General features: G+C 47.3%; 1 protein-coding gene across 1 annotated transcript in view; it reads left to right on the forward strand.

Annotated features, from left to right (window-relative positions):
• slit1a (slit homolog 1a (Drosophila)) overlaps positions 1–23205 on the forward strand; it is a 104146-nt gene that overhangs the window by 39688 nt on the left and 41253 nt on the right. The window contains 9 exon segments of the mRNA XM_055647065.1: positions 2781–2852; positions 6491–6562; positions 7466–7521; positions 7524–7536; positions 10510–10673; positions 11640–11787; positions 15150–15221; positions 19015–19086; positions 21078–21149. Coding sequence (XP_055503040.1) covers positions 2781–2852; positions 6491–6562; positions 7466–7521; positions 7524–7536; positions 10510–10673; positions 11640–11787; positions 15150–15221; positions 19015–19086; positions 21078–21149 — 741 coding nt within the window.

Here is a 23205-nt window from a genome sequence, read left to right on the forward strand (position 1 = left end):
GTGGCGAGCGTGCAGGGTAGTGCAGGTGTATGGGTGATCACGGGATGGCACAGACTAGGTGGGCTGAAGGGCCTGTTTCCACGCAGTATCTCCACAGTCTGGAAGTCTAAAGAATGAGTGGAGGGTGGTAGGTTTAGAGGAGGTGAATGGAGTGGGCAAGGGCAATGGAGTAAAACAGGTGACCTTGGGTCACAATGGGTTAAACTAAGCCAACACCTCAGGGGCCCCATAGCCATGTAGCTTTAGAGTCTCTGGTAATGTACATTACACCATCTCAGTGGATTATCAATAGTCGACTAATGTAGGGTCAAGTTTCATTTCTGAAACATTTTACTCCACAAGAATACACATTATCCACATTATCATCTATATCCAGTTCCATAATTGGGCAGCGGGAGAGCATTGTTGTACGGTTTGCTTGCCTTCATCGGTCGGGGCATTGAGTGCAAGAGTCAGTAAGTCACGTGTCAGATCGATAGTTTAGGTTTAGTTCAGAGATACAGCGTGGAACCAGGCCCTTCGGCCCATCGAGAGTCGGCACCGACCAACAATCACAATTTCTATCCGACGCACTCGGGACAATTTACAGAAGTAATTGAACCTACGAACCCGCACGTCTTTGGAATGTGGGGGGAAACCGGAGCATAGAGTCACACAACGTGGAAACAGGCCCTTGTCCGCATCAACGAACATGTCCCACTAGCTGTGTTTGGCCCATGTCCCTCCAAACCTGTCCTTTCCACGTGTAATTGTTTGTGAATGTTGCAATAATCCCTGCCTCAACTATCTCCTCCGGCAGCTCGTTCCATACACCCACCTCCCTTTCTGTAAAAAATTATCCCTCAGATTCCTATTCAACCTTACCCCTCTTCACCTTAAACCTATGTCTGGTTCTCGATTCCCCTACTCTGGGCAAGAGACTCTGAACGTCTACCCGATCTATTCCTCTAGATCACCCGGAGAAAACCCACGCGGTCACAGGGAGAATGTTCTAACTCCGTACAGGACAGCACCCGTAGTCAGGATTGAGCCCGGGTTTCTGGTGCTATGAGGCAGCAGCTTTACCACCCACAAGATTTTGGTCAGGGTGCATTTGGAGTATTGCGTGCAATTCTGGTTACCTCATTACAGGAAGAATGTGGAACCATTGGAGAGGGTGCAGAAGGGGTTTACCTGAATGATGCCTGGATCGGAGGATTTACTCTAAGGAGAGGATTGGGCGGCTGTTGACGAGACGGAAACTATTGCCGCAGTTCATAAGTTCATAAGTGATAGGAGTAGAATGAGGCCATTCGGCCCATCAAGTCTACTCCGCCATTCAATCATGGCTGATCTATCTTTCCCTCTCAAACCCCATTCTCCTGCCTTCTCCCAATAACCCCTGACACCCTTACTCATCAAGAATCTATCTATCTCTGCCTTAAAAATATCCATTGACTTGGCCTCCACAGCCCTCCCACAGATTCACCACACAGTTGGCGAGACTACCTGTGGAGAGAGCACTGCACACCTCCTGGAGCAGGAAGCCAGGATTTTTAACACCAGCTGTGGTTGCTGTGGAGATTAGATGAACGAACGGCTTTTTTACAATCCACAGTCGCCCTCTGTCACACCTCGTCGCCCAACCTCCCATACACACCTCTCTCCCCCACATCCACCTCTCCTTCAACACCTGCTCAACATGATGCCAGGCTAAGACATAAAGTTTGGTTTGGTTTATTATTGTCACGTGTAAGGATTGTATATGTAAGTGTTTTCGAAGGAACTGCAGATGCTGGAAAATCGAAGGTAGACAAAAGTGCTGGAGGAACTCAGCGGGTGCAGCAGCATCTATGGAGCGAAGGAAATAGGCAACGTTTCTGAAGAAGGGTTTCGGGCCGAAACGTTGCCTATTTTCTTCGCTCCATAGATGCTGCTGCACCTGCTGAGTTTCTCCAGCACTTTTGTCTACCTTGTAAATGTAAGTGTAAGATTGCAGTGTAAAGATTTTTTGTCGTCTGCTATTCGGTCAGCGAAAAGACAGTCTAGTTTATTTTAGTTTGGTTTAGTTTATTATCACATGTACTGAGGTACAGTGAAAGCAATATCTGGACAAACTTGAGTCCTTTATCATGTTTCACAGTGGCGCAGCGGTAGAGTTGCTGCCTCACAGCGGCAGAGACCCGGGTTCCATCCTGATGGAGTTTGTACGTTCTGCCCCTGATCTGCGTGGGTTTTCTCCGGGATATCCGGTTTCCTCCCACACTCCGGAGACGTACAGGTTTGTTGGCTAATTGGCCTGGTCTAATTGTAAATTGTCGATGATGTATAGGATAGTGTTAGTGTGCCTGAATCGCTGGTCGACATGGATTCGGTGAGCCAAAGGGCCTGTTTCCACGCTGTATCTCTAAACTAAACTAACCTATACTAAACTAAACTAAACTAAAATATGTATATTGTTAATGGCTCCATTGTAGTCACGTATAGTCTTTCCGCTGACTGGTTAGCGCGCAACATAAGCTTTTCATTGTACCTCGGTACACGTGACAATAAACAAAACTAAACTAAACTAAGCTTGTGTTGCATCCTACCCACTCCAGCATTTTTTGAGTATCTACTCACGCAGGCAGCTGGACAAAAAGCAAATGACCTTCAAAGAGGAGGGGGTGTTCGGAGCTCTGAGGAGCCTCGTGGTCCTGTAATCCCTAGACGTCCCGTAATCTTGCATGCATTTGATGTCTCAATGCAATCTTGAATTCCTTGAATGCCGCCTAGTAATGAGAAATCACTATTTCCAACAGGGATCTGAGCGAGAATTCCATTCAGGCAATTCCCAGGAAGGCATTCCGTGGAGCAACGGACATCAAGAACTTGTGAGTACTATAATGTATTCATACATATTCATGTATATGTTAATGAGTTGGTGGTGTTCGATATAAGCAGGGAATGTTGGGTAATAAATCTCTCTCTCGTGATCCAGGCAACCTGCATGTAAGTTGTTATTCATTCTGCCGTCCGGAATATAACAAAATTGGCGACGAGGATGGGATAGAGTTTGTGAACTCATCCTTTAAATACAGTGCAGGATTGTTTTGCAACACGCAGTATTGTTTAACATTTTAAAGAGTAAATACGGAGTTGTGTCGCTGTTGTTTGCGAGCTGGACACGATAGGCCGCACATCCTTCTATGCAGGGGACTGTAGTTTAAAACAGCAGCTGGACAAATCATCGATAATTTGTCATGCTATCTCTATGTTGTGTCTACGTGGCAAGATACCGTCCTTGGGATTTTTTTTTTGTCGAATTCCTTAAGCTGAATAGCCTTTGTACAATTAAGTTTTAGGTGAATTGTTACACCGGAACAGACATGAAATCTGGGTTTTTGAACGGACTTTAAAAAAAAAAATGTGAACGACACGATGGCAGCGTCCACGGGCTACATCGGAAATCTTAGCACTTTTGACAAGAGTAGAGAGCCATTCAGCTCCTATATGGAGAGAGCAAACATGTTTTTCACGGCAAACAACATAATGGAGATAAGTGGTGAAGGAGTGATAGTGACTGAAACAAATAAGGCCGTTTGCGAACTCATGAAAGCGATTCTGCTCACGGAGATCGGTCCTGAAGTGTACGGCATACTCGTGAATCTCCTTGCACCCATAAAGGTAAAAGACGTGCCATTCAATGACATTATGAAGAAGTTGGAGGAGCACTTCAACCCAAAGCCTCTGGAAATTGCAGAAAGCTATAAATTCGGCACCAGAAACCAGAAGCAGAATGAGACAATCAATGAGTGCATTGTTTCCTTGAAAAACGTAACTTTGCTCTGTAACTTTGAAACTTTTCTCGGACGCGCACTACGCAACAGATTTGTTTGTGATCTAGTGGATGAACGAATTTAGTCCAAACTCATGAACACTCCAGATCTTACATTCGAGAAAGCATGCAAGATTGCTACAACAATGGAGATGGCATCAAAGAATGCTCGCGAGTTTCGTCCACCACGAACTGCAGTGGCCGTTTACAGTCACAAGGCAGTGCCTATGGCCAAACCAAGAGGCACTAAACCAAAACCAAAGTATGGCGGGGAGCCGAGTTCAGCCAGTTGTTATCGTTGCAACGGTAATCACTCATCCCAATGTTGTCAGTTCAAAATGGCCAAGTATTATAACTGCCAGAGGAAAGGCCATATCGCCTCAGCATGTCCGGCCAAGCTTAAAACAGGAAACCAACAATCTGCGGGAATCAAGTGACAACACCAGAGAGGAGTTCACAACTTGGAGGTGAACCTAGATGGGAATGAACTTGGGTTGTACACCATTTATGCAACCAACAACAAGCCTACAACCAACCAAGGCAAGGACTTTCGAACTAGACCATTGATTAATGAACAGTTAATCGATATGTGTATTGACACGGCAGCAGATTGTTCGGTCATGAGCAAAGACCTGTACGAAACAAAGTTCCCACAGACACCACTGTTTGAGAGTAAGGTCAAGCTGGGAACCCACTCGGGCAAAGTTTTGGAGACATGCGGACAAATGAACTGTAAAGTTGAGCGCAATGGTCAGTCAGTAACACTGCCCATCATAGTGGCCAGCTACTGATATAAACCAACCCTCCTTGGAAAGGATTGGCTGAGGAGAATAGAGTTATACTGGCAAAACATTTTCATCATTGATTTGTCCAAATCACGTCTTGAAAACATCATAAACGTTTCGGCAGCCAAATGGTGTAAAACACACACTTGTTCCCCCATACCATCCAGCCTCCAACTGGAAAGATGCTCTCAAGAAACAGGTTTTGCAGGGTAGTTCAAAATACAGCATGAAACATCGTTTGGCTAGTTTCTTGCTGAAGTACAGAATCACACAACACACAACAGGTTACTCACCTGCAGAACTGTTGATGAAGAGAAGGCTAAGAATACACCTAAGTCTTGTTCAACCCAATTTGGCCTTGAGAGTTGAGCAAAAACAGTTAAGTCAAAAACGCCATTTTGACTCTCAAGCCAGAGATGAGCAGGTTCGTGTTCTCAGTCCTCCCAACAAGTCCAGTCAAGACAAATGGGATGTTGAGAAAATATTGTAAGTGTATGGAACAAAAAGATACATAGTTGGGTAGGATCAAAAGTGTTCATGTTGATCAAATGATTCCAGCCAAAGACGAACCAAAAACTTAGCACGAAGTCCGAATCCCTGAGTTTTTATCTGAATGTGAGTTGGAAGAGACCACTGTGATTGAAACACAAAGTTCAGTTAGTACAGACAAAGGAACAGATTCCTCTGGTCAAAGTCAGGGTACTAAAACAGAGCCAAACAAGCCTACAGTTGAGTCAACACCTAAACCTGTTACACCTGTTACTGTTAGACGATCAGGCAGGATCCGTAAACCAGTAGTCAGATTAAGTTTGTAAATTAAGTAACTCACTGTATAAGTAAAACAAAAATGTAAATGTAAATATGTAAAGTAAATACTGGTTTAAATCGAGTATCACAACAACAAAATTGTAACTGAGCACTTAGATTTAATACTTAAAAAAAGGAGAGCAATGTAATGTATTCATACATATTCATGTATATGTTAATGAGCTGGTGTTCGATATAAGCATGGAATGTTGGGTAATAAATCTCTCTCTCGTGATCCAGGCAACCTGCATGTAAGTTGTTATTCATTCTGCCGTCCGGAATATAACAAGTATAACTCTTCCACCAATCTGGCTCATAAATATAGTGTTACAGCCACAGAGATATTGCAAATTAAAAAAAAAAATTGCTGGGGTCACAGTGAGTTAGATTGGAAGATCGGGATAAGGGGAAAGGGAGGGTTGGTGATTGATGTCGAAAATGGTAGCAAGGGGCCGTAGAGTTGCTGCCTTGCAGCGCAGGAGACCCGGGTTCGATCCTGACCACGGGTGCTGTCTGTGTGTGGCGTGTGTAAGTTCTCCCTGTGACTACGTGGGTTTTCCCTGTGTACTCCGGTTTCCTCCCACACTCCAATTGCAGGTTAATTGCAGGCTTCTGTAAATTGTAAATTGTCCCTAGTCTGTAGGATAGTGTTAGTGACCAGCGATGACCCAGTACACCAGCACAATCCTACACACTGGGGACAATTTACAATTTTAATGAAGCCAATTAACCTACAAACCTGTACGTCGTTGGAGTGTGGGAGGGAGTACCCGGAGAAAACCCACGCGGTCACAGGGAGAACGTACAAACTCCACACAGACAGCACCCGAGGGCATAATCAAACCAAGTCTCTGGCGCTGTGAGGCAGCAACTCTACTGCTGCACCACGGTGTCCTGAGGCTTGTAGCCTCCACCTGTTGCCCAGAGACAGGTACATGGAACAGGTCTAGAGGGATTTGGGCCAAACGCAGGCAGGTGGGACTAGTGGAGATCGGCGTGCGCTTGGGCTGAAGGGCCTGTTTCCACGCTGTATGTCTATAATTGTAACCATTCTGCCACGAGCTTTTATCTGTCGTTTACTTCTCTCCATTTGCTCACACAGGCAGCTGGACAAAAATCAAATTACCTGCATTGAGGAAGGAGCTTTCCGAGCCCTGAGGAGCCTAGAGGTCCTGTAAGTCCTTCTCACTCTCTGCGTCTGCTAGTGTGGGCTTAGTTTCGCCTATTATTGTCACATGTACCGTGTTACAGTGAAAGTTTAGTTTACTTTATTGTCACACATACGGAGGTACAGTGAAAAGCTTTATTGGTGCGTGCTAACCAGTCAGCGGAAATACAATTCATGATTACAATAGAGCCGTCCACAGTGTAGAGACACAAGATAAAAGGAATAACGTGGATAACGTTTTGCACAAGAAAAAGTCCAATAAAGTCTGACAAGCTTTTTTGTTGCGTGCTATCCAGTCAACGAAAATACTAAACATTATTACAGTCAAGTCGTCCACAGTGTACAGTCACAGGATAAAGGGAATAATGTTTAATGCAAGGGAAAGTCCAATTAAAGATAGTCCGAGGGTCTCTGATGAGGTAGACAGTTCAGGACCGCTCTCTAGTTGGTGATAGGATGGTTCAGTTGCCGAAAAACAGCAGGGAAGAAACTGTTCCTAAATCTGGAGGTGTACGCTTTCATACTTCTGACCCTCTTGCCTGATGGGAGAGGGGAGAAGAGGGAGTGACTGGGGGGAGAATGGTCCTTGATTAGGCTGGTGGCCTTGCTGAGGCAGCGTGAGGCGTAGATGGAGTCAGTGGAAGAGAGGTTGGTTTGCACGATGGTCTGGGCTGCGTCCACAATTCTCTGCAATTTCTTGCGGTCTTGGATGGAGCTGTTCCCAAACCGTGCAGTGATGCATCCCGATAGCATGTTTTCCACAGAGCATCTGTAGAAGCTGGTGAGAGTTGGGGACATGCCAAACCTCCTGAGCCTTCTAAAGAAGGAGAGGCGTCGGTCTGCTTTCTTGACCATTGTATGAAAACAGATAGCAAGTTAATTAACAACATTTGTCTCTGTCTTTTCCAGCACCCTGAATAATAATAACATCACCAGTATTCCGGTGTCCAGCTTCAACCATATGCCACACTTCGCACCTTGTAAGTACGGGGCTGGAGTCTCTTTACTATGTGCCATTAGTTCATGTTCTAGGAGCAGAATTAGGGGCTGGAGTCTCTTTACTATGTGCCATTAGTTCATGTTCTAGGAGCAGAATTGGGACATTCTGCCCATCGTGTCTACTCCGCCATTCAATCATGGCTGATCTATCTATCCCTTCCCTTTCAACCCCATTCTCCTGCCTTCTCCCCATAACCCCCCCTGACACCCTTACTAATCAAAATCTATCTATTCCATCTTAAAAAATACCCAATGCCTTGGCCTCCACAGCCGTCTGTGGCACTGAATTCCCCAGATTCCTCCTCATCTTTCTAAAGGTATGTTCTTTTATTCTGAGGTTACGGCCTCTGGTCCTAGAATCTCCCACTAGTGGAAACATGCTTTTTGCATCCGCTCTATCCAGGTCTTCCACTATTCTGTATGTTTCAACGAGGTCTCCTCTCATCTTTCTAAACTACAGTGAGTACAGGCCCAGCGCCTTCAAAATGCTTATCATATGTCAACCCACTCATTCCTAGGATCATCATCTGGACACTCTCCAACGTCAGCAAATCCTTCCACAGATATGGTGCCCAGAAACTGTTCACAATACTCCCAATGCAATCTGACAAGTGCCTTATAAAGTCTCAGCATTCCATCCCTGTTTTTGTATTCTAGCCCTCTCAAAATAAATGCTGGTGTTGAATTTGCCTTCCTTATTAATGATTCAACTTGCAAATTAACTTAGGAACCCTGCACCAGCACTTACAAGTTCACCACACTGCACCACGATTTCTGTACTGATTGGGGATAATCAGCCATGATCACATTGAATGGCAGTGCTGGCTTGAAGCGTTGAATGGCCGACTCCTCCACCTATTGTCTATTGTTTATTGTCTTTTGTATTCTCTCCCTATTTAGAAAATGTTGCTAACAATGGCTTTTCTTCTATTCAGTAACCTCAAGAGATGGCTGTAGCAACAAAGAAACAAATCTTTCACAATGCCATAACATGCCTTAAAATGCTTTACGGACACTAAGTCGCTTTAATTGAGCCTTGCACACCACTTAATCTGCAGGCAGCAAGATAGTCACAGAGTCTTCTTACAGCACGGAACCAGGCCCTTCGGCCCAACTCGTCCATGCCAACCAAGATGCCCCATCTACGCTAGTCCCACATGCCCGCGTTTTACCCACTTTGTACACTCCTCCACAGCACAGTGGCGCAGCGGTAGAGTTGCTGCCTTACAGTACCAGAGACCTGTGTTTGATCCTGACTGCGGGTGCTGTCGGTACGGAGTTTGTACCGTTCTCCCTGTGACCGCGTGGGTTTTCTCCGGGTGCTCCGGTTTTCTCCCACACTCCAAAGACGTGCAGGTTTGTAGGTTAAGTGGCTTCTGCGAATTGTAGGCCAGAACTAGTGTAGGGCCGATCCTTGGTTGGCGCAGACTCGGTGGGCCGAAGGGCCTGTTTCCGCGCTGTAACTCTGAAGAAAGGCTTGGCGTCATGCCGTGTCCTGTTCTACCTTCCTCCTGCGGCTCTCCTGTCTCTCCTCTGCGTTCCAGCATCTGCATCCTCTTGTGCCTCCTTTAAAAGCACTGGGGCTGGCCACCATGTCATGGGTCGGGCTGCATCGCCTGTCACTGCTCATCTCTGATGCTGTCCTGCATTGAGCAGCTGGACCTTTCACCCCTGTCCCTCGATCGTTAAGAGAATCTCTCGCGAGGCTGCTGGCTCTACTGAAAGCAGTAAATTGACCTTGAGGTATTGACAAGGCAGCGAGATGCCCCACAGAGGCAATGGGTAATTACTTTCCAGCTCTGCCTGAAGGATCTGCCTGCATGGGTTAGAAAGCTGACCTAATCATATTATATTGATTTCCCTGGCTTGTAATTTGGTGTACGGTTCTCTCTAGAGTCGATGCCTTGTTTTCTCTGCCCTTCCCCCGCCCCCCCTCTTCAATGCCTGCGACTTAAAATCCCATGATTTGTGAGATCCCCTTCTCTCCTTCAGCACGTTTTCTTCCTTCCCCCTCTCGTCCCTGTACCCCAGCTGATGGGCACTTATTTCTCCCCTCCCCCCTCACCCCTCCCCCACCCGTCCCCTTACGCCTATGCTCCTTACTCTTTAGACGTTAGACTTGAGAGATACAGACCCTTCGGCCGACTAGTGATTCCCGAACGCTAGCACTATCCTACACACTCGGGTCAATTTACAAATTTACAAGGCAGCATCTCTGGAGAAAAAAAGCATGGGTGACATTTTGGGGTCGGGATCCTTCTTCAGACTCATTTGCATCACCATTCATTCACAACAATCAAAAAGATGAAGACTGCTTCCACAGGTAAAAATCGATCGCCAAAACCTGAAAGTGACAACACAATTAGACCAATCTTAGAGTTATACAGCATGGAAACAGGTCTGTTGCAGAAGGGTCTCGACCCGAAACATCGCCCATTCCTTCTCTCCAGAAATGCTGCCTGTCCCACTAAGATACTCCAGCTTTTTGTGTCTATCTTCGACAGAAACAGGCCCTTTGGCCCTTCTTGTCCGACACGCCACTCTGCTGCCCTGTACTGGGGTTTTTTTTCAAGAGTCAAGAGAGTTTTATTGTCATGTGTCCCAGATAGGACAATTAAATTCTTGCTTGCTGCAGCACAACAGAATATGTAAACATAATACGGAACAGGAGATAAAAGTTCAGTGTGTCTATATACCATAATTTGCCAAGAGGGAGGGGGGTGGGGGGGGGGTATGGAGAGAAGGAGGATGGGGGGGGAAGGATCATATTGAAGGGGCAGGCTGTGTGGGATCTTCCTGCACCTAATTTCTATGTGCTATGTTTCTATAAACCATAGGGGGGGGGGGGGGGGGGGGGGGAGGGGGAGGATGGGGGGGGAAGGGAGAAGGGGGTGTGTGGGATCTTGCTGTGCCGGGGTGACCTTTACTCGAGCCTCTTTGTTCCATCCTCCCAGCCGCCTGCACTCCAACCAGCTGCTGTGTGACTGTCGACTCTCCTGGTTGTCCCAGTGGCTGAGGCAACGGCCCCAGATTGGCCTCTTCACCCAGTGCTCCTCTCCCCCGCACCTCCGCGGACTTAACCTGCCCGAGGTGCAGAAGCACGAGTTCACCTGCGCAGGTGAGACCGAGGGTGGGAGGGGGGAGTGTGGAGCGGGGAATCTGCGGGGGAGGGGAAGTGGGGGAGGGGGGGATGGGGGGGGATCAGCGGGGGGAGGGGAGGAGAGGGGATGCGGAGGCTCGGTGGGAGGGGGAAGGGTGTTATGCGGGGAGGGGAAGGATTGGTATGAGTGCAGGGGGGGTGGTGGTAGCAGGCTGTTGGGAGGGTCGGTGGGAGAAGGAGGGCACGTCAGTGGTTGGGGTGAGGTGGGGGGAGGGTCGGGGAGGGGAGGTTTGGGACAGGAGGGGTGGGGGAGGAGGAGGAGGGGGAGGGGAAGGTTGGTGGGTGGGGGAGGGAAGGGGAGTGGGAGAGAGGTTGAAAAGGGAGGTAGTGGTATAATCTTGGTGGAGTTAGAGTGGGATACAGCACGGAAACAGGCCCTTCGGCCCGCCGAGTCCGTGCCGGAGAAAGATTACCCGTTGACACTAGTTCTACGCTATCCCGCTCTCTCATCCACTCCCTACACACCAGGGGGAAATTTACAGAGGGCCAATTCACCTACAAACCCGCACATCTTTGGGATGTGGAAGGAAACAGGAGCACCCTGAGGAAACCCATGTGGACACAGGGAGAACATGCAAACTCCACACAGAGACAGCACCTGAGGATAGGCGCGGTGAGACATGTTGGGAGTGTGGGAGTAGTAGAACACTGGGACAATATAATTGGGGAATAGAATTGCTCTGAGTTTTTTAGTTTTGAGTTTAGTTTATTGTGAGCTAGCATCAATTCGATGGGCCAAATTCCCTCATGTTATATGGACGTTATCTCACTAATTGGGCTTGGACAAATTGTTGTCTCTTCTGAGGAAGACTGGGGATGTTGAAGGAGATATATGAATGCAGATGGATAGTGCGAGAGGTCCGAGTCACGGCGGGTCGATGCGGGCTGCGTGTGGTTAACCCCCCTGCCTCCCCGTGTCCGCAGGTCAGTCGGAGGGTGTGGGCTCCCCCTCGTGTGGCCTGGCCTCTGGATCTTGCCCTGCCGTCTGCACCTGCACCAACAGCATCGTCGACTGCCGCGGGAAAGGACTCACCGCCATCCCTGCCAACCTGCCCGAGAGTGTCACCGAAATGTGAGTACCCAGAGTCACCGAGAGAGAGAGTCACAGTCACAGAGTCACAGAGTGAGAGTCACAGTCACAGTGAGAGTCACAGACACAGAGTGAGAGAGTCACAGTCACAGAGTGAGAGTCACAGTCACAGTCACAGTGCGAGAGTCACAGTCACAGAGTGAGAGTCACAGTCACAGTCACAGTGCGAGAGTCACAGTCACAGAGTGAGAGTCACAGTCACAGTCACAGTGAGAGAGTCACAGTCACAGAGTGAGAGTCACAGTCACAGTCACAGTGAGAGAGTCACAGTCACAGTGAGAGTCACTGAGTGAGAGAATCCCAGAGTCACAGTCACAGAGTGAGAGAGTCACAGAGTGAGAGAGTCACAGTCACATAGTCACAGAGTGAGAGTCACAGAGTGAGAGAGTCGCAGTCACATAGTCACAGAGTGAGAGAGTCGCAGTCACAGAGTCACAGAGTGAGAGTCACAGAGTGAGAGAGTCACAGTGACATAGTCACAGAGTGAGAGTCACAGAGTGAGAGAGTCGCAGTCACATAGTCACAGAGTGAGAGAGTCGCAGTCACATAGTCACAGAGTGAGAGTCACAGAGTGAGAGAGTCGCAGTCACATAGTCACAGAGTGAGAGAGTCGCAGTCACATAGTCACAGAGTGAGAGTCACAGAGTGAGAGAAACCAAAGTCAGTCACAGTGAGAGTCACAGTCACAGAGTGAGAGAGTCGCAGTCACAGTGAGAGTCACAGTCACAGTGAGAGAGTCACAGTCACAGAGTGAGAGTCAGAGTCACAGAGTGAGAGTCAGAGTCACAGAGTGAGAGAGTCGCAGTCACAGCATGAGAGTCACAGAGTGAGAGTCACAGTGGAAAGACTGTGCATGATTACAATCAAGCTGCCCACAGTGTACAGATACAGGATAAAGGGAATAACGTTTGGAGCAAGATAAAGCCCAGTAAAGTCTGATTAAAGATAGTCCGAGGGTCGCCAATGTGCTGGATGTTAGGTCAGGTTGGTGATAGAGATTCAGCGTGGAAACAAGCCCTTCGGCCCACCAACCAGTGATTACCTGTACACTAGCTCTAACCTACAAACGAGGAGCAATTTAACAGAAGCCAACTACCATACAAACCTGCACGTTTTTGGGATGTGGGAAGAAATGGGAGCACCCGGAGAAAACCCAGGCGGTCACAGGGAGAATGTACAAACTCCGTGCACCCAGAGTCAGGTTGGAACCCAGGTCTCTGGCGCCGTGAGGCAGCAACTCTACCGCTGCGCCATCTAACGGGGAAACGGATGGGAATTAAAAATGAGAAAGTGTGCAATTTTGAACATTTATTTTCAATTTCAATTGTGTAAGTTCCTGACAAATCGTGACAGATTTCTATGTAAGATTTTCTATCATTAGAGAACAAAGATAGAAATGTGGATTTAGTAAAGACAGGTCTCGTAAGGATTTAGTTAGCACTCTGGGCCCTTCATGTAGCTGGTTTATACAAGGGCGGCACGGTGGCGCAGCAGTAGAGTTGCTGCCTTACTTACAGCGCTTGTAGTGCCAGAGACCCGGGTTCGATCCTGACTACGGGTCCTGTCTGTAAGGAGTTTGTACGTTCTGCCCGTGACTGTGTGGGTTTTCTCCGAGATCTTCGGCTTCCTCCCACACTCCAAAGACGTACAGGCTTGTAGGTAAATTGGCTTGGCATCAGTGTAAATTGTCCCTGGTGTGTGTAGGATAGTTTTAATTAATTAGGGCCTGTTGCTGCTCTGTATCTAAATGAAACTAAACGGAACCATTTAATCAACAACTCGCTAGCGGTCCTGAGCTATAGGTTCAGTTGCCTGATAACAGCTGGGATGAAACTGTCCCTGAATCTGGAGGTGTGCGTTTTCACACCTCTGTACCTGCTGCCTGAGCCAGGGGAAGGGAGACTGGGCGAGTCTCCATTTCGAGCCAGAACGCTCACAAAAGCCGACAAAACGTGCAAAGGGAATTAGTGAAAGAAACGCTGAACAAGACTGCAGATTTCACACAGAAGAGCTGAACGGGAAAGGATATGTCTCTCCGGATACCAGGCACAAAGCCCAACCGCAGGCTAATTAAGGGGAACTTTTGTCCATGAAATAGGATTATGTATTTAAAAGTTAAGAGTTACTCCTGGGAGAAGCATTTAAGATTAAAGCCCTGGACTTGGGCAGAATTCTATGTAATCCTCTTATACGTCTCTCAAATCTCTTTCTTATTCTTGCTGATTTTTACATTAATGTCAGAGCTGTTAGGGGCTGCATTTCTCCAGCACGGATTAGATGTAAAGTAGGGCTTCCCCGACACACTCCTGGCAAAAAGAATGGTTTAGATACAGAGTCAGGCTTCTACGCTGTGTTCTCACACACCCCCTGGGCAGGGACAGCACGGGTTAGACACAGAGTGAAGCTCCCTGTGTGTTTTTTTTGTCTGGAGTTTGTACGTTCTCCCTGCTCCGGTTTTATTCCCACGTGCCAAAGCCGTGTGGGTTTGTAGGTTAATTCGCCCTCTGTAAATTGCCCCTGGTGTGGAGGGAGTCGACGAGAAAGTGAGATAACGCAGATAAAGGTGTGAACGGGTGGTTGATGGCCAGCATGGGCCTGGTGGGTCGAAGGGACTGTTTCCATGCTGTATCTTTCAAGCCAATTCAATGCAAAAACACATAAGTGACTACATTTATGGAAGAGAGTCACCTTTAACATTTCAGAAGATAGACACAAAGTGCTGGAGTAACTCAGCGGGACAGGCAGCATCTCTGGAGAAAAATAATGGGTGACGTTTCAGGTCGAGATCCTTCTTCAGACTGGGAGTCAGGGGAGGCATTTTCTGTCTGTCTTCGGTGTAAACCAACATCTGCAGTTTTTCATGTCTCCACTATATTCTACATTTGTTTATTTTCTCGTTTGCACTGCCTGACCTGCTCGTGCATGGTCAAACACACAGAGCTAGAGTAACTCAGCGGCTCAGGCAGCATCTCCGGAGAACATGGATAGGTGACGTTTGGTGGCGGGATCAGTCTGAAGAAGGGTCTTGACCCGAACCATCACATATCCTCGCTCTGCAGAGATGCTGCCTGACCCGCTGAGTTACTCCAGCGCTTAATGTCTATCTTCAGTATATACCAGCATCTGCTGATCCTTTCTGCTAATTATAACATTTCGGAGTTCACGTGAGGTATTTGCGTTACCTGCCTTTAACATATCGCAGTAACATTTGTCATACGTGCGTGTAACATACTAGCATACGTGTGCCATACCTGTGTGTAACACGTACGTCTTTGCATGTAACATGCCTGCTCGTGGCTCAGTGCCTCTTGTTTCGAATCCTCACTGTTTCATTTCCTTTCCAGCCGACTGGAGCAAAATGGAATCAAATCGGTCCCACCAGCGACTTTTACCACGTATAAAAAACTGCGGCGGATGTAAGTAAGGAATAGATCAGGTAGATGCACACAGTCACTTGCCCAGGGTAGGAGAATCTAGAACCAGAGGACACAGTGCAGTATAATGTGGATAAATGTGAGGTTATCCATTTTGGTGGCAAAAACGGGAAAGCAGATTATTATCTAAACGGTGGCCGATTGGGAAAGGGGGAGATGCAGCGAGACCTGGGTGTCATGGTACACCAGTCATTGAAGGTAGGCATGCAGGTGCAGCAGGCAGTAAAGAAAGCGAATGGCATGTTGGCTTTCATAGCAAGAGGATTTGAGTATAGGAGCAGGGAGGTTCTACTGCAGTTGTATAGGGTCTTGGTGAGACCACACCTGGAGTATTGCGTGCAGTTTTGGTCTCCAAATGTGAGGAAGGACATTATTGCCATAGAGGGGAGTGCAGAGAAGGTTCACCAGACTGATTCCTGGGATGTCAGGACTGTCTTATGAAGAAAGACTGGATAGACTTGGTTTATACTCTCTAGAATTTAGGAGATTGAGAGGGGATCTTATAGAAACTTACAAAATTCTTAAGGGGTTGGACAGGCTAGATGCAGGAAGATTGTTCCCGATGTTGGGGAAGTCCAGGACACAAGGGGTCACAGCTTAAGGATAAGGGGGAAATCCTTTAAAACCGAGATGAGGAGAACTTTTTTCACACAGAGAGTGGTGAATCTCTGGAACTCTCTGCCACAGAGGGTAGTTGAGGCCAGTTCATTGGCTATATTTAAGAGGGAGTTAGATGTGGCCCTTGTGGGTATGGAGAGAAGGCAGGTACGGGATACTGAGTTGGATGATCAGCCATGATCATATTAAATGGCGATGCAGGCTCGAAGGGCCGAATGGCCTACTCCTGCACCTAATTTCTATGTTTCTATGTTTCTATGACACAGGTTTCAGCTGAAGGGGGGAAAATTTAATAGGAACCTGAGGGGTCATTTTTTTTCACACAAAGGGTGGTGGTGGGTGCATGGAACGAGCTGCCGGAGGAGGTAGTTGGAGCAGGTGCTATCGCAACGTTTAAGAAACATTTAGACAGGTACATGGATAGGACAGGTTTAAAGGGATATGGGCCAAGCGCAAGCAGGTGGGACTAGTGTAGACGGGCAAATTGGGCAAATTGGGCTGAAGGGCCTGTTTCCACGTTGTACGACTCTACACAGAATCAGTGCACAAACAGAATCTGTTCCAAAACCCAGCCTAGGTTGGATGATAGATCGGCCATGAGGGGACAAGTTGCCTATTGCCCCCTGTGGCACAATTGAAAGCCTCTAGATGCGGGGGAGTCTAGGACCAGAGGGCCCAGCCTCAGAATAAAAGTACGGACCTTTGGAAGGAAGATGAGGAGGAATTTCTTCAGCCAGTGTGTGTGGTGAATCTGTGGAATTCATTGCCACAGACGGCGGTGGAGGCCAAGTCATTGGGGGCATGTTTAAAATAGGGATTGACAGGATCTTGATTAGTATGGGTGTCAAAGGTTATGGGGAGAAGGCAGAAGAAAGGGGTTGAGAGGGAAAGATTGATCAGCCATGATAGAATCGTGGAGTCGACTCGATGGGCTGAATGGCCTAATTCTGCTATTATGACATGAACCTCTGCGGCGTTACAAACCAGTGCCCCATGCAAAGTTAATTTTGCTCACAAATATTTAATACGTTGTGTATCGTTAATATGGAGTGGCCACTGATTGTGATCCGTCACTGTTTTTCTCTCCTCAGTTTGCCATCTGTTATGTTAGTGAAGGCCTTTTGTACAGTCACCCACCCCCAATGCAATGCAGCTGGAAGAGCCTCTGCCTCACAGCTCCAGAGACCCGGCGTAGATCCTCACCCCCATGATGAGGTTGAATATTCTCCCTGTGACCAAGTGGGTTTCCTCCGGGTGCTCTGGTCTCCCCTCACATCCCAAAGCGTGTGGGTTTGTAGGTTAATTGCCCCTCTGTAAATTGCCCCTGGTGTGTAGGGTCATAAGGTCATAAGTGATAGGAGTAGAATTAGGCCATTCGGTCCATCAATACTACTCCGCTATTCAATCATGGCTGATCTATCTCTCCCTCTTAACCCCATTCTCCTGTCTTATCCCCACAACCTCTGACACCCGTACTAATCGAGAATCTATCTATCTCTGCTGTAAAAAATATCCACTGACTTGGCCTCCGCAGCCTTCTGCGGCAAATAATTCCACAGATTCACTGCCCTCTGGCTAGGGAGTGACAGAATTGGGGAGAGAAGGGTTTTGACGGGAATGTGGGATGAATGAACTGGGATTAGTGTAGGATTGGTGTAAATGGATGCTGGATGTTCGACATGGACTCAAAGGGCCGAAGGGCCTGCCTCCTTGGTGTATGACCAAATGGTTTTACGACACTTGGGATCCCCCAGGCAGCCTCCTCTCACCCCGTCACCCTTCCTCCTTCAATACGTTTGTTCAGCATAGAGTCAGAGTCATAGATCGAATCGTGGAGTGGACTCGATGGGCTGACTAGTCACAGCCCGGAAACCGGCCCTTCGGCCCAGCTTGTCTACGCCGATCAACATGTCCCCTCTCACTAGTCCCACCTGCCCGCGTTTGGCCCATATCCCTCTAAACCTTTTCTATCCATGTACCTGTCCAAGTGTTGTATCGGTGAGACCAAGCGCAGGCTCGGCGATCATTTCGCTGAACACCACCGCGCAGTCCGCCTGAATCTACCTGATCTCCCGGTTGCTCAACACTTTAACTCCCACACTCCCATTCCCACACTGACCTTTTTGTCCTGGGCTTCCTCCAATGTCAGAGTGAGCCCCAACGCAAATTGGAGCAACGGCACATCATATTTCGCTTGGGTAACTTACACCCTAGCCGTATGAACATTGACTTCGCTAACTTCAAGTCATCCTTGCTTTCCCTCTCTCTCCATCCCCTCTCCCCTTCACAGTTCTCCCACTGTCTCTGACTACATTTTATATTTGTACCGCCCACTCCCCTGACATCAGTCTGAAGAAAGGTCTCGACCCGAAATGTCGCCCATTCCTTCTCTCCAGAGATGATGCCTGTCCTGCTGAGTAACTCCAACATTTAGTATCCTTTAAATGTTGTTATAGTGCCTGCCTCAGCCACCTCTTCTGGCAGCTCGCTCCATTTTCACTCCATCCTCTGATTGAAAAAGTTACCCCCCAGGTACCTATTAAATCTTTCACCGCAAACCGTTTCCCTCTTGTTCTTGATTCCCTTAGACTGACATTCAACCTACCTATTCCGCTAATGTTTTTATACACCTCTATAAGATCATCCTTAATCCTTCTGCGCTCCAAGGAATAAAGTCCTAGGTTACTCAGCCTCTCGCTATAGCTCGGGACCTCAGGTCCAGGCGACATCCCCGTAAACCTTCTCTGCATTCTTTACATCCTAACAACATCCTTTCTCCAGCAGGGTGACTAAAACTGAACGCACAACTCCAAATGCGACATCACCAACGTATTACATAACTAAAACATCCTGTGAATATGTCTCTGGTCATCATCCTGACCAAACCAGGCAATGGTTATCTCCATGTTCATGCCACCTGGTTCCTCCTTCGTCAGTTCATGCACCAAATGCCTGGGATTGATTAGTTTGGTGATACAGCATAGAAGCAGGCCCTTCGGCCCACCGGCTCCATGCCGACCACCCATCACCCATTCACACTAGCACTATACTATCCCACTCTCTCATCGGCGTGGACTCGATGGGCAGAAGGGTCTCCTTCCACACTGTATCTCTAAAGTTAAAGTCTAAAGTCTAAAGGTTTTTCTTTCCATTTTAGAGACCTCAGCAACAACCAAATCGCTGAGATTGCTCCTGACGCCTTCCAAGGACTGCGATCCCTCAACTCACTGTGAGTATTCAATAGGCCAGCGTAATGGAAGAGGTCTCAATGCAATACGATACGCTACGATAGAACTTTAGTTATCTCTGGAAGGAAATTGGTCTGTAAACTGTCATAAAACAGAACATGAAACATGAAATTAAAGTGGCGAGTGGAAAGGATTGGGGATGTGAAAAGATTAGGGAGGAAGAGGGAGGGGTGGGAGTAAATGGTCTCAATGGTATCAATGCTCTCAATTGCACTTTAGTTGTCACATGTACTGAGGTACAGCGTAACTCAGCGGGTCAGGCAGCATCTCTGGAGAAAAGGAAGAGGTGACGTTTTGGGTCGCAACCCTTCTTCAGACGGAGAGTCAAGGGGAGAGGAAAATTAGAAATATGAAAAGGTACAGAGCCGGCACGGGTGGCCAAAGAGCCCACAATGGTCCATTGTTGGCTGCTAGGGAGGCGATAACGAGGGGAAACGAACAGTAAAACTCGTACGCCGACTAGGGTGGGGGAGAGATGGAGAGAGAGGGAATGAAAGGATTACTTTCCTTAAATTAGCGAAATCAATATTCTGACCGCTGGCTTGTAAGCTGTGAATTCTTCTTTGTATACAGTTCAGTACGTACCACTCTACATAAGCACTTAGATACATCTTAGATAAATAAGCATCTCACGTACAGTATATTTTCAGCCAGTTGACCTGCTGGTCAGTAGCAGAAACAAAGAACTGCGGATGCTGGTTTTATACCAAAGATAGACACAAAGTGTTGGAGTGTAACTCAGCGGGTCAGGCAGCATCTCTGGAGAAAAAAAGGAATGGGTGGCGTTTTTCGGGTCGAGACCATTCTTCAGACTGAAAGTACGGGGTGGGCGGGTGGTGGGGAGTGAAGAGCTGGCGGCAGAGAAAAGACCAGGACAAATCAGGGCCGGTAACAGATGACCTCAGGCAGGGTGGTGCCCTGGTGGGCCCAATGTTGGGTAGGGAAGGTGTGATCTCAAGAGGGACACAATGTGGTGAAGCTGGTTAAACGTTGATGGGGGCGGAGGGGAGAGGGGGAGGGGAAGGGGGGGAGGGGAGAGGGGGAGGTGAGTGCAGGTAGAAGTTATTTAAAATTAGAGAATTCAACACTCATACCGCTGGGTTGTAAGCTACCCATGCAAAATATCAGGAGCTGCTCCTCCAATTTGCGTGTGGCCTCACCCTCACCCGCTCTATTCAATCCCCGTTGATGCATGTAAGGGTCAGCACCAGCTCCACCAGGAAAACCTCACCCTCTCTTTGCACTTCATGATTTTATGCATCTCTATAAGTTCACCCCTTAGGCTCCAAGGAATAAAGTCATAGCCTGCTCAACTTCTCCCTATAGCTCAGGCCCTTGAGTCCTGGCAACATACTCATAAAATTAAATGCTCTGCACTCCTTCAGGCTTATTGCCTTCTTTCCTGTAGCAAAGTGACTAAAACTAAAGACAACCGTCCAAATGCGGCCTTGCTAACACCTTTAGACTACTTTGTACTCTAGCGATGCAGTGTGCAAACATTGGCCTAGTGAGCCTACGCCGACCAGCTTACCCCTTACACACTTTACAATTTCCAATTTGGAACAAAGGACAATTTACAATTTCCTTTTACCAAAGCCAATTCGCTACAATCCTGTACGTCTTTGGAGTGTGGGAGGAAACCGGAGCTCCCGGAGTAAACCCACATGGTCACGGGGAGAACGTTCAAACTCCGTACAGACAGCACCCGAGGTCAGGATCGAACCCAGGTCCCTGGCGTTGTAAGCCAGCAACTCTAAAAAATCACTGAGCCACTGTGCTGCCCCTTGTACAACTGCAACACTCCATCCCAACCTCTGTACTCACCAATGTCGTGACTGATGAAGGCCGGCATGTTGAAGGCCTACTGCTGCATGGTGAAGGCCTACTGCTCTCTTGGAAAATATCCTCGTGTCAATACTGTCCTGGGGTCATATTACTGTCTTGAAAGCTCCTCTATCTCCTCTGTTTGCAGGGTCTTGTACGGAAACAAAATCAATGAACTACCAAAAGGTGTTTTTGATGGACTCTACGCTCTTCAACTACTGTGAGTGTTTGGTCTGTTCGATTAAGCTTGGCAAGGAACGGCACTGTTTGGTGAAGCAGGATAAGGGAGGGAGTGTTTAATTGTCATATGTACCCACACCTGAACAATTAAACTCCTCCTTGTTGCAGCTTTACAGGCCTGCAAATCCAATAACACGGCAATACATATTCAATGATCAGTGATATCATGAATTAATAATAAATAACGATTTGGCTTAGTTTAGAGATACAGTGTGGAAACAGTCCCTTCAGCCGACCAGCGATCACTCCGTACACTAGCACTATCCCTGCACACCAGAGACAATTTACAACGTCACAGAAGCCAATTAGGCTAGAAACCTTTACGTCTTTGGAGTGTGGGAGGAAAGCGGAGATCCCGGAGAACACCCATGCAAGTCACGGGGAGCACCTGGAGAAAACCTACGCGGTCATGGGAAGGACACACAGGCAGCACTTGTCGTCAGGTCTCTAGCGCTGTAAGGCAACAACTCTACTGCTGCACCACCATGCCACCCTTAGATAGTATTACTTGGGGCGGCACAGTGGCGCAGCGGTAGAGTTGCTGCCTTACAGTGCCGGTGACCCGGGTTCGATCCTGACTATGGATGCTGTCTGTACAGAGTTTGTACGTTTCTCCCCCCGTGACCTCGTGGGTTTTCTCCAGGCGCTCCGGTTTCCTCTCACACTCCAAAAACATACAGATTTTTAGGTTACTTTCCTTTTGCAAATTGTAAATTGTCCCTAGCGTGTAGGTTAGTGTTCATGTACGAGGTGATTGCTGGCCGGCATGGACACGGTGGGCCGAAGGGCCTGTTTCTGAGCTGTATCTCTGTAAAGTCTGAAGTCTGAACCTATGCTTCTTAAACTATGTCAGTGTCATTCACCTTTTATCGCAAAATTTCATTCACCCTCGACTAAATTTTCTTATGTTTTTTGGTAATTTTTGTCTCATTCTCCCTTGTGTATAATTTTATATATAGTTTATTTGTCACATGAGCAAAAAACATAAATTAACTAATTTCTTAAGCGTTTATTTTATTCAGCGTTTTGAACATCCTAAAAATATGTAAAGAAAACTAGGAGTGAAAACAAAAAGAAGTTTCATTACCACTGGAGTTGGAAAATCATTCTATTAGATGATTAAAAAAAACCCATTCCAACGTCTGTACACTGGGCTTCAGCCCCATCCTACCCTTTCGGGCTTTGACGACTGCAGTTTTTTTCTTGGAAAACTAGCTCAAAAAACCATGGTCTTCCCTAAAAGGTTATACATTTGGGAAATATCCTGCTTCTTTTCAAATTAGAAAACCACAGGTAGAGAGAAAAAAAACATCAAATTTCTGGCTCTGCCATTAAAACCAATAAGTCAAGTCAAGTCAAGTTTATTCGTCACATACACATATGAGATGTGCAGTGAAATGAAAAGTGGCAATGCTCGCGGACTTTGTGCAAAAAAACTACAAAACGGAATAGAACAGAATCACATATTCACATATTACATATTTGTGGAAGGAAAAAAAGAAAAAAACATCAATTTTAAAAAGACACCACACAACAGTAGAATGGTACAGTGAAGTTAGTCCCTGGTGAGATAGGAGTTTACTGTCCTAATGGCCTCTGGGAAGAAACTCCTTCTCATCCTCTCCGTTTTCACAGCATGGCCACGGAGGCGTTTGCCTGACCATAGCAGCTGGAACAGTCCGTTGCTGGGGTGGAAGGGATCTCCCATGATCTTGTTGGCTCTGGAGTTGCACCTTCTCATATATAGTTCCTGCAGGGGGGGGCGAGTGTAGTTCCCATAATGCGTTCGACTGAACGCACTACTCTCTGCAGAGCCTTCCTGTCCTGGGCAGAGCAGTTCCCAAACCAAATCGTGATGTTTCCGGACAAGATGCTTTCCACAGCCGCTGAGTAGAAAAACTGCTTAATAACCACTTTCATGGCAATGCCTTTTTTTAAGTATAGAAAAAAATATATAAATATCTGAATAAATTAAGTCATTCACCCTTCATTCATCCCTCTATTTCCATTCACCCCAAAATAATTTATTTCACCCT

Source organism: Leucoraja erinacea, chromosome 15 (assembly GCF_028641065.1).
Source record: "Leucoraja erinacea ecotype New England chromosome 15, Leri_hhj_1, whole genome shotgun sequence".
NCBI classification, from domain to species: domain Eukaryota; kingdom Metazoa; phylum Chordata; class Chondrichthyes; order Rajiformes; family Rajidae; genus Leucoraja; species Leucoraja erinaceus.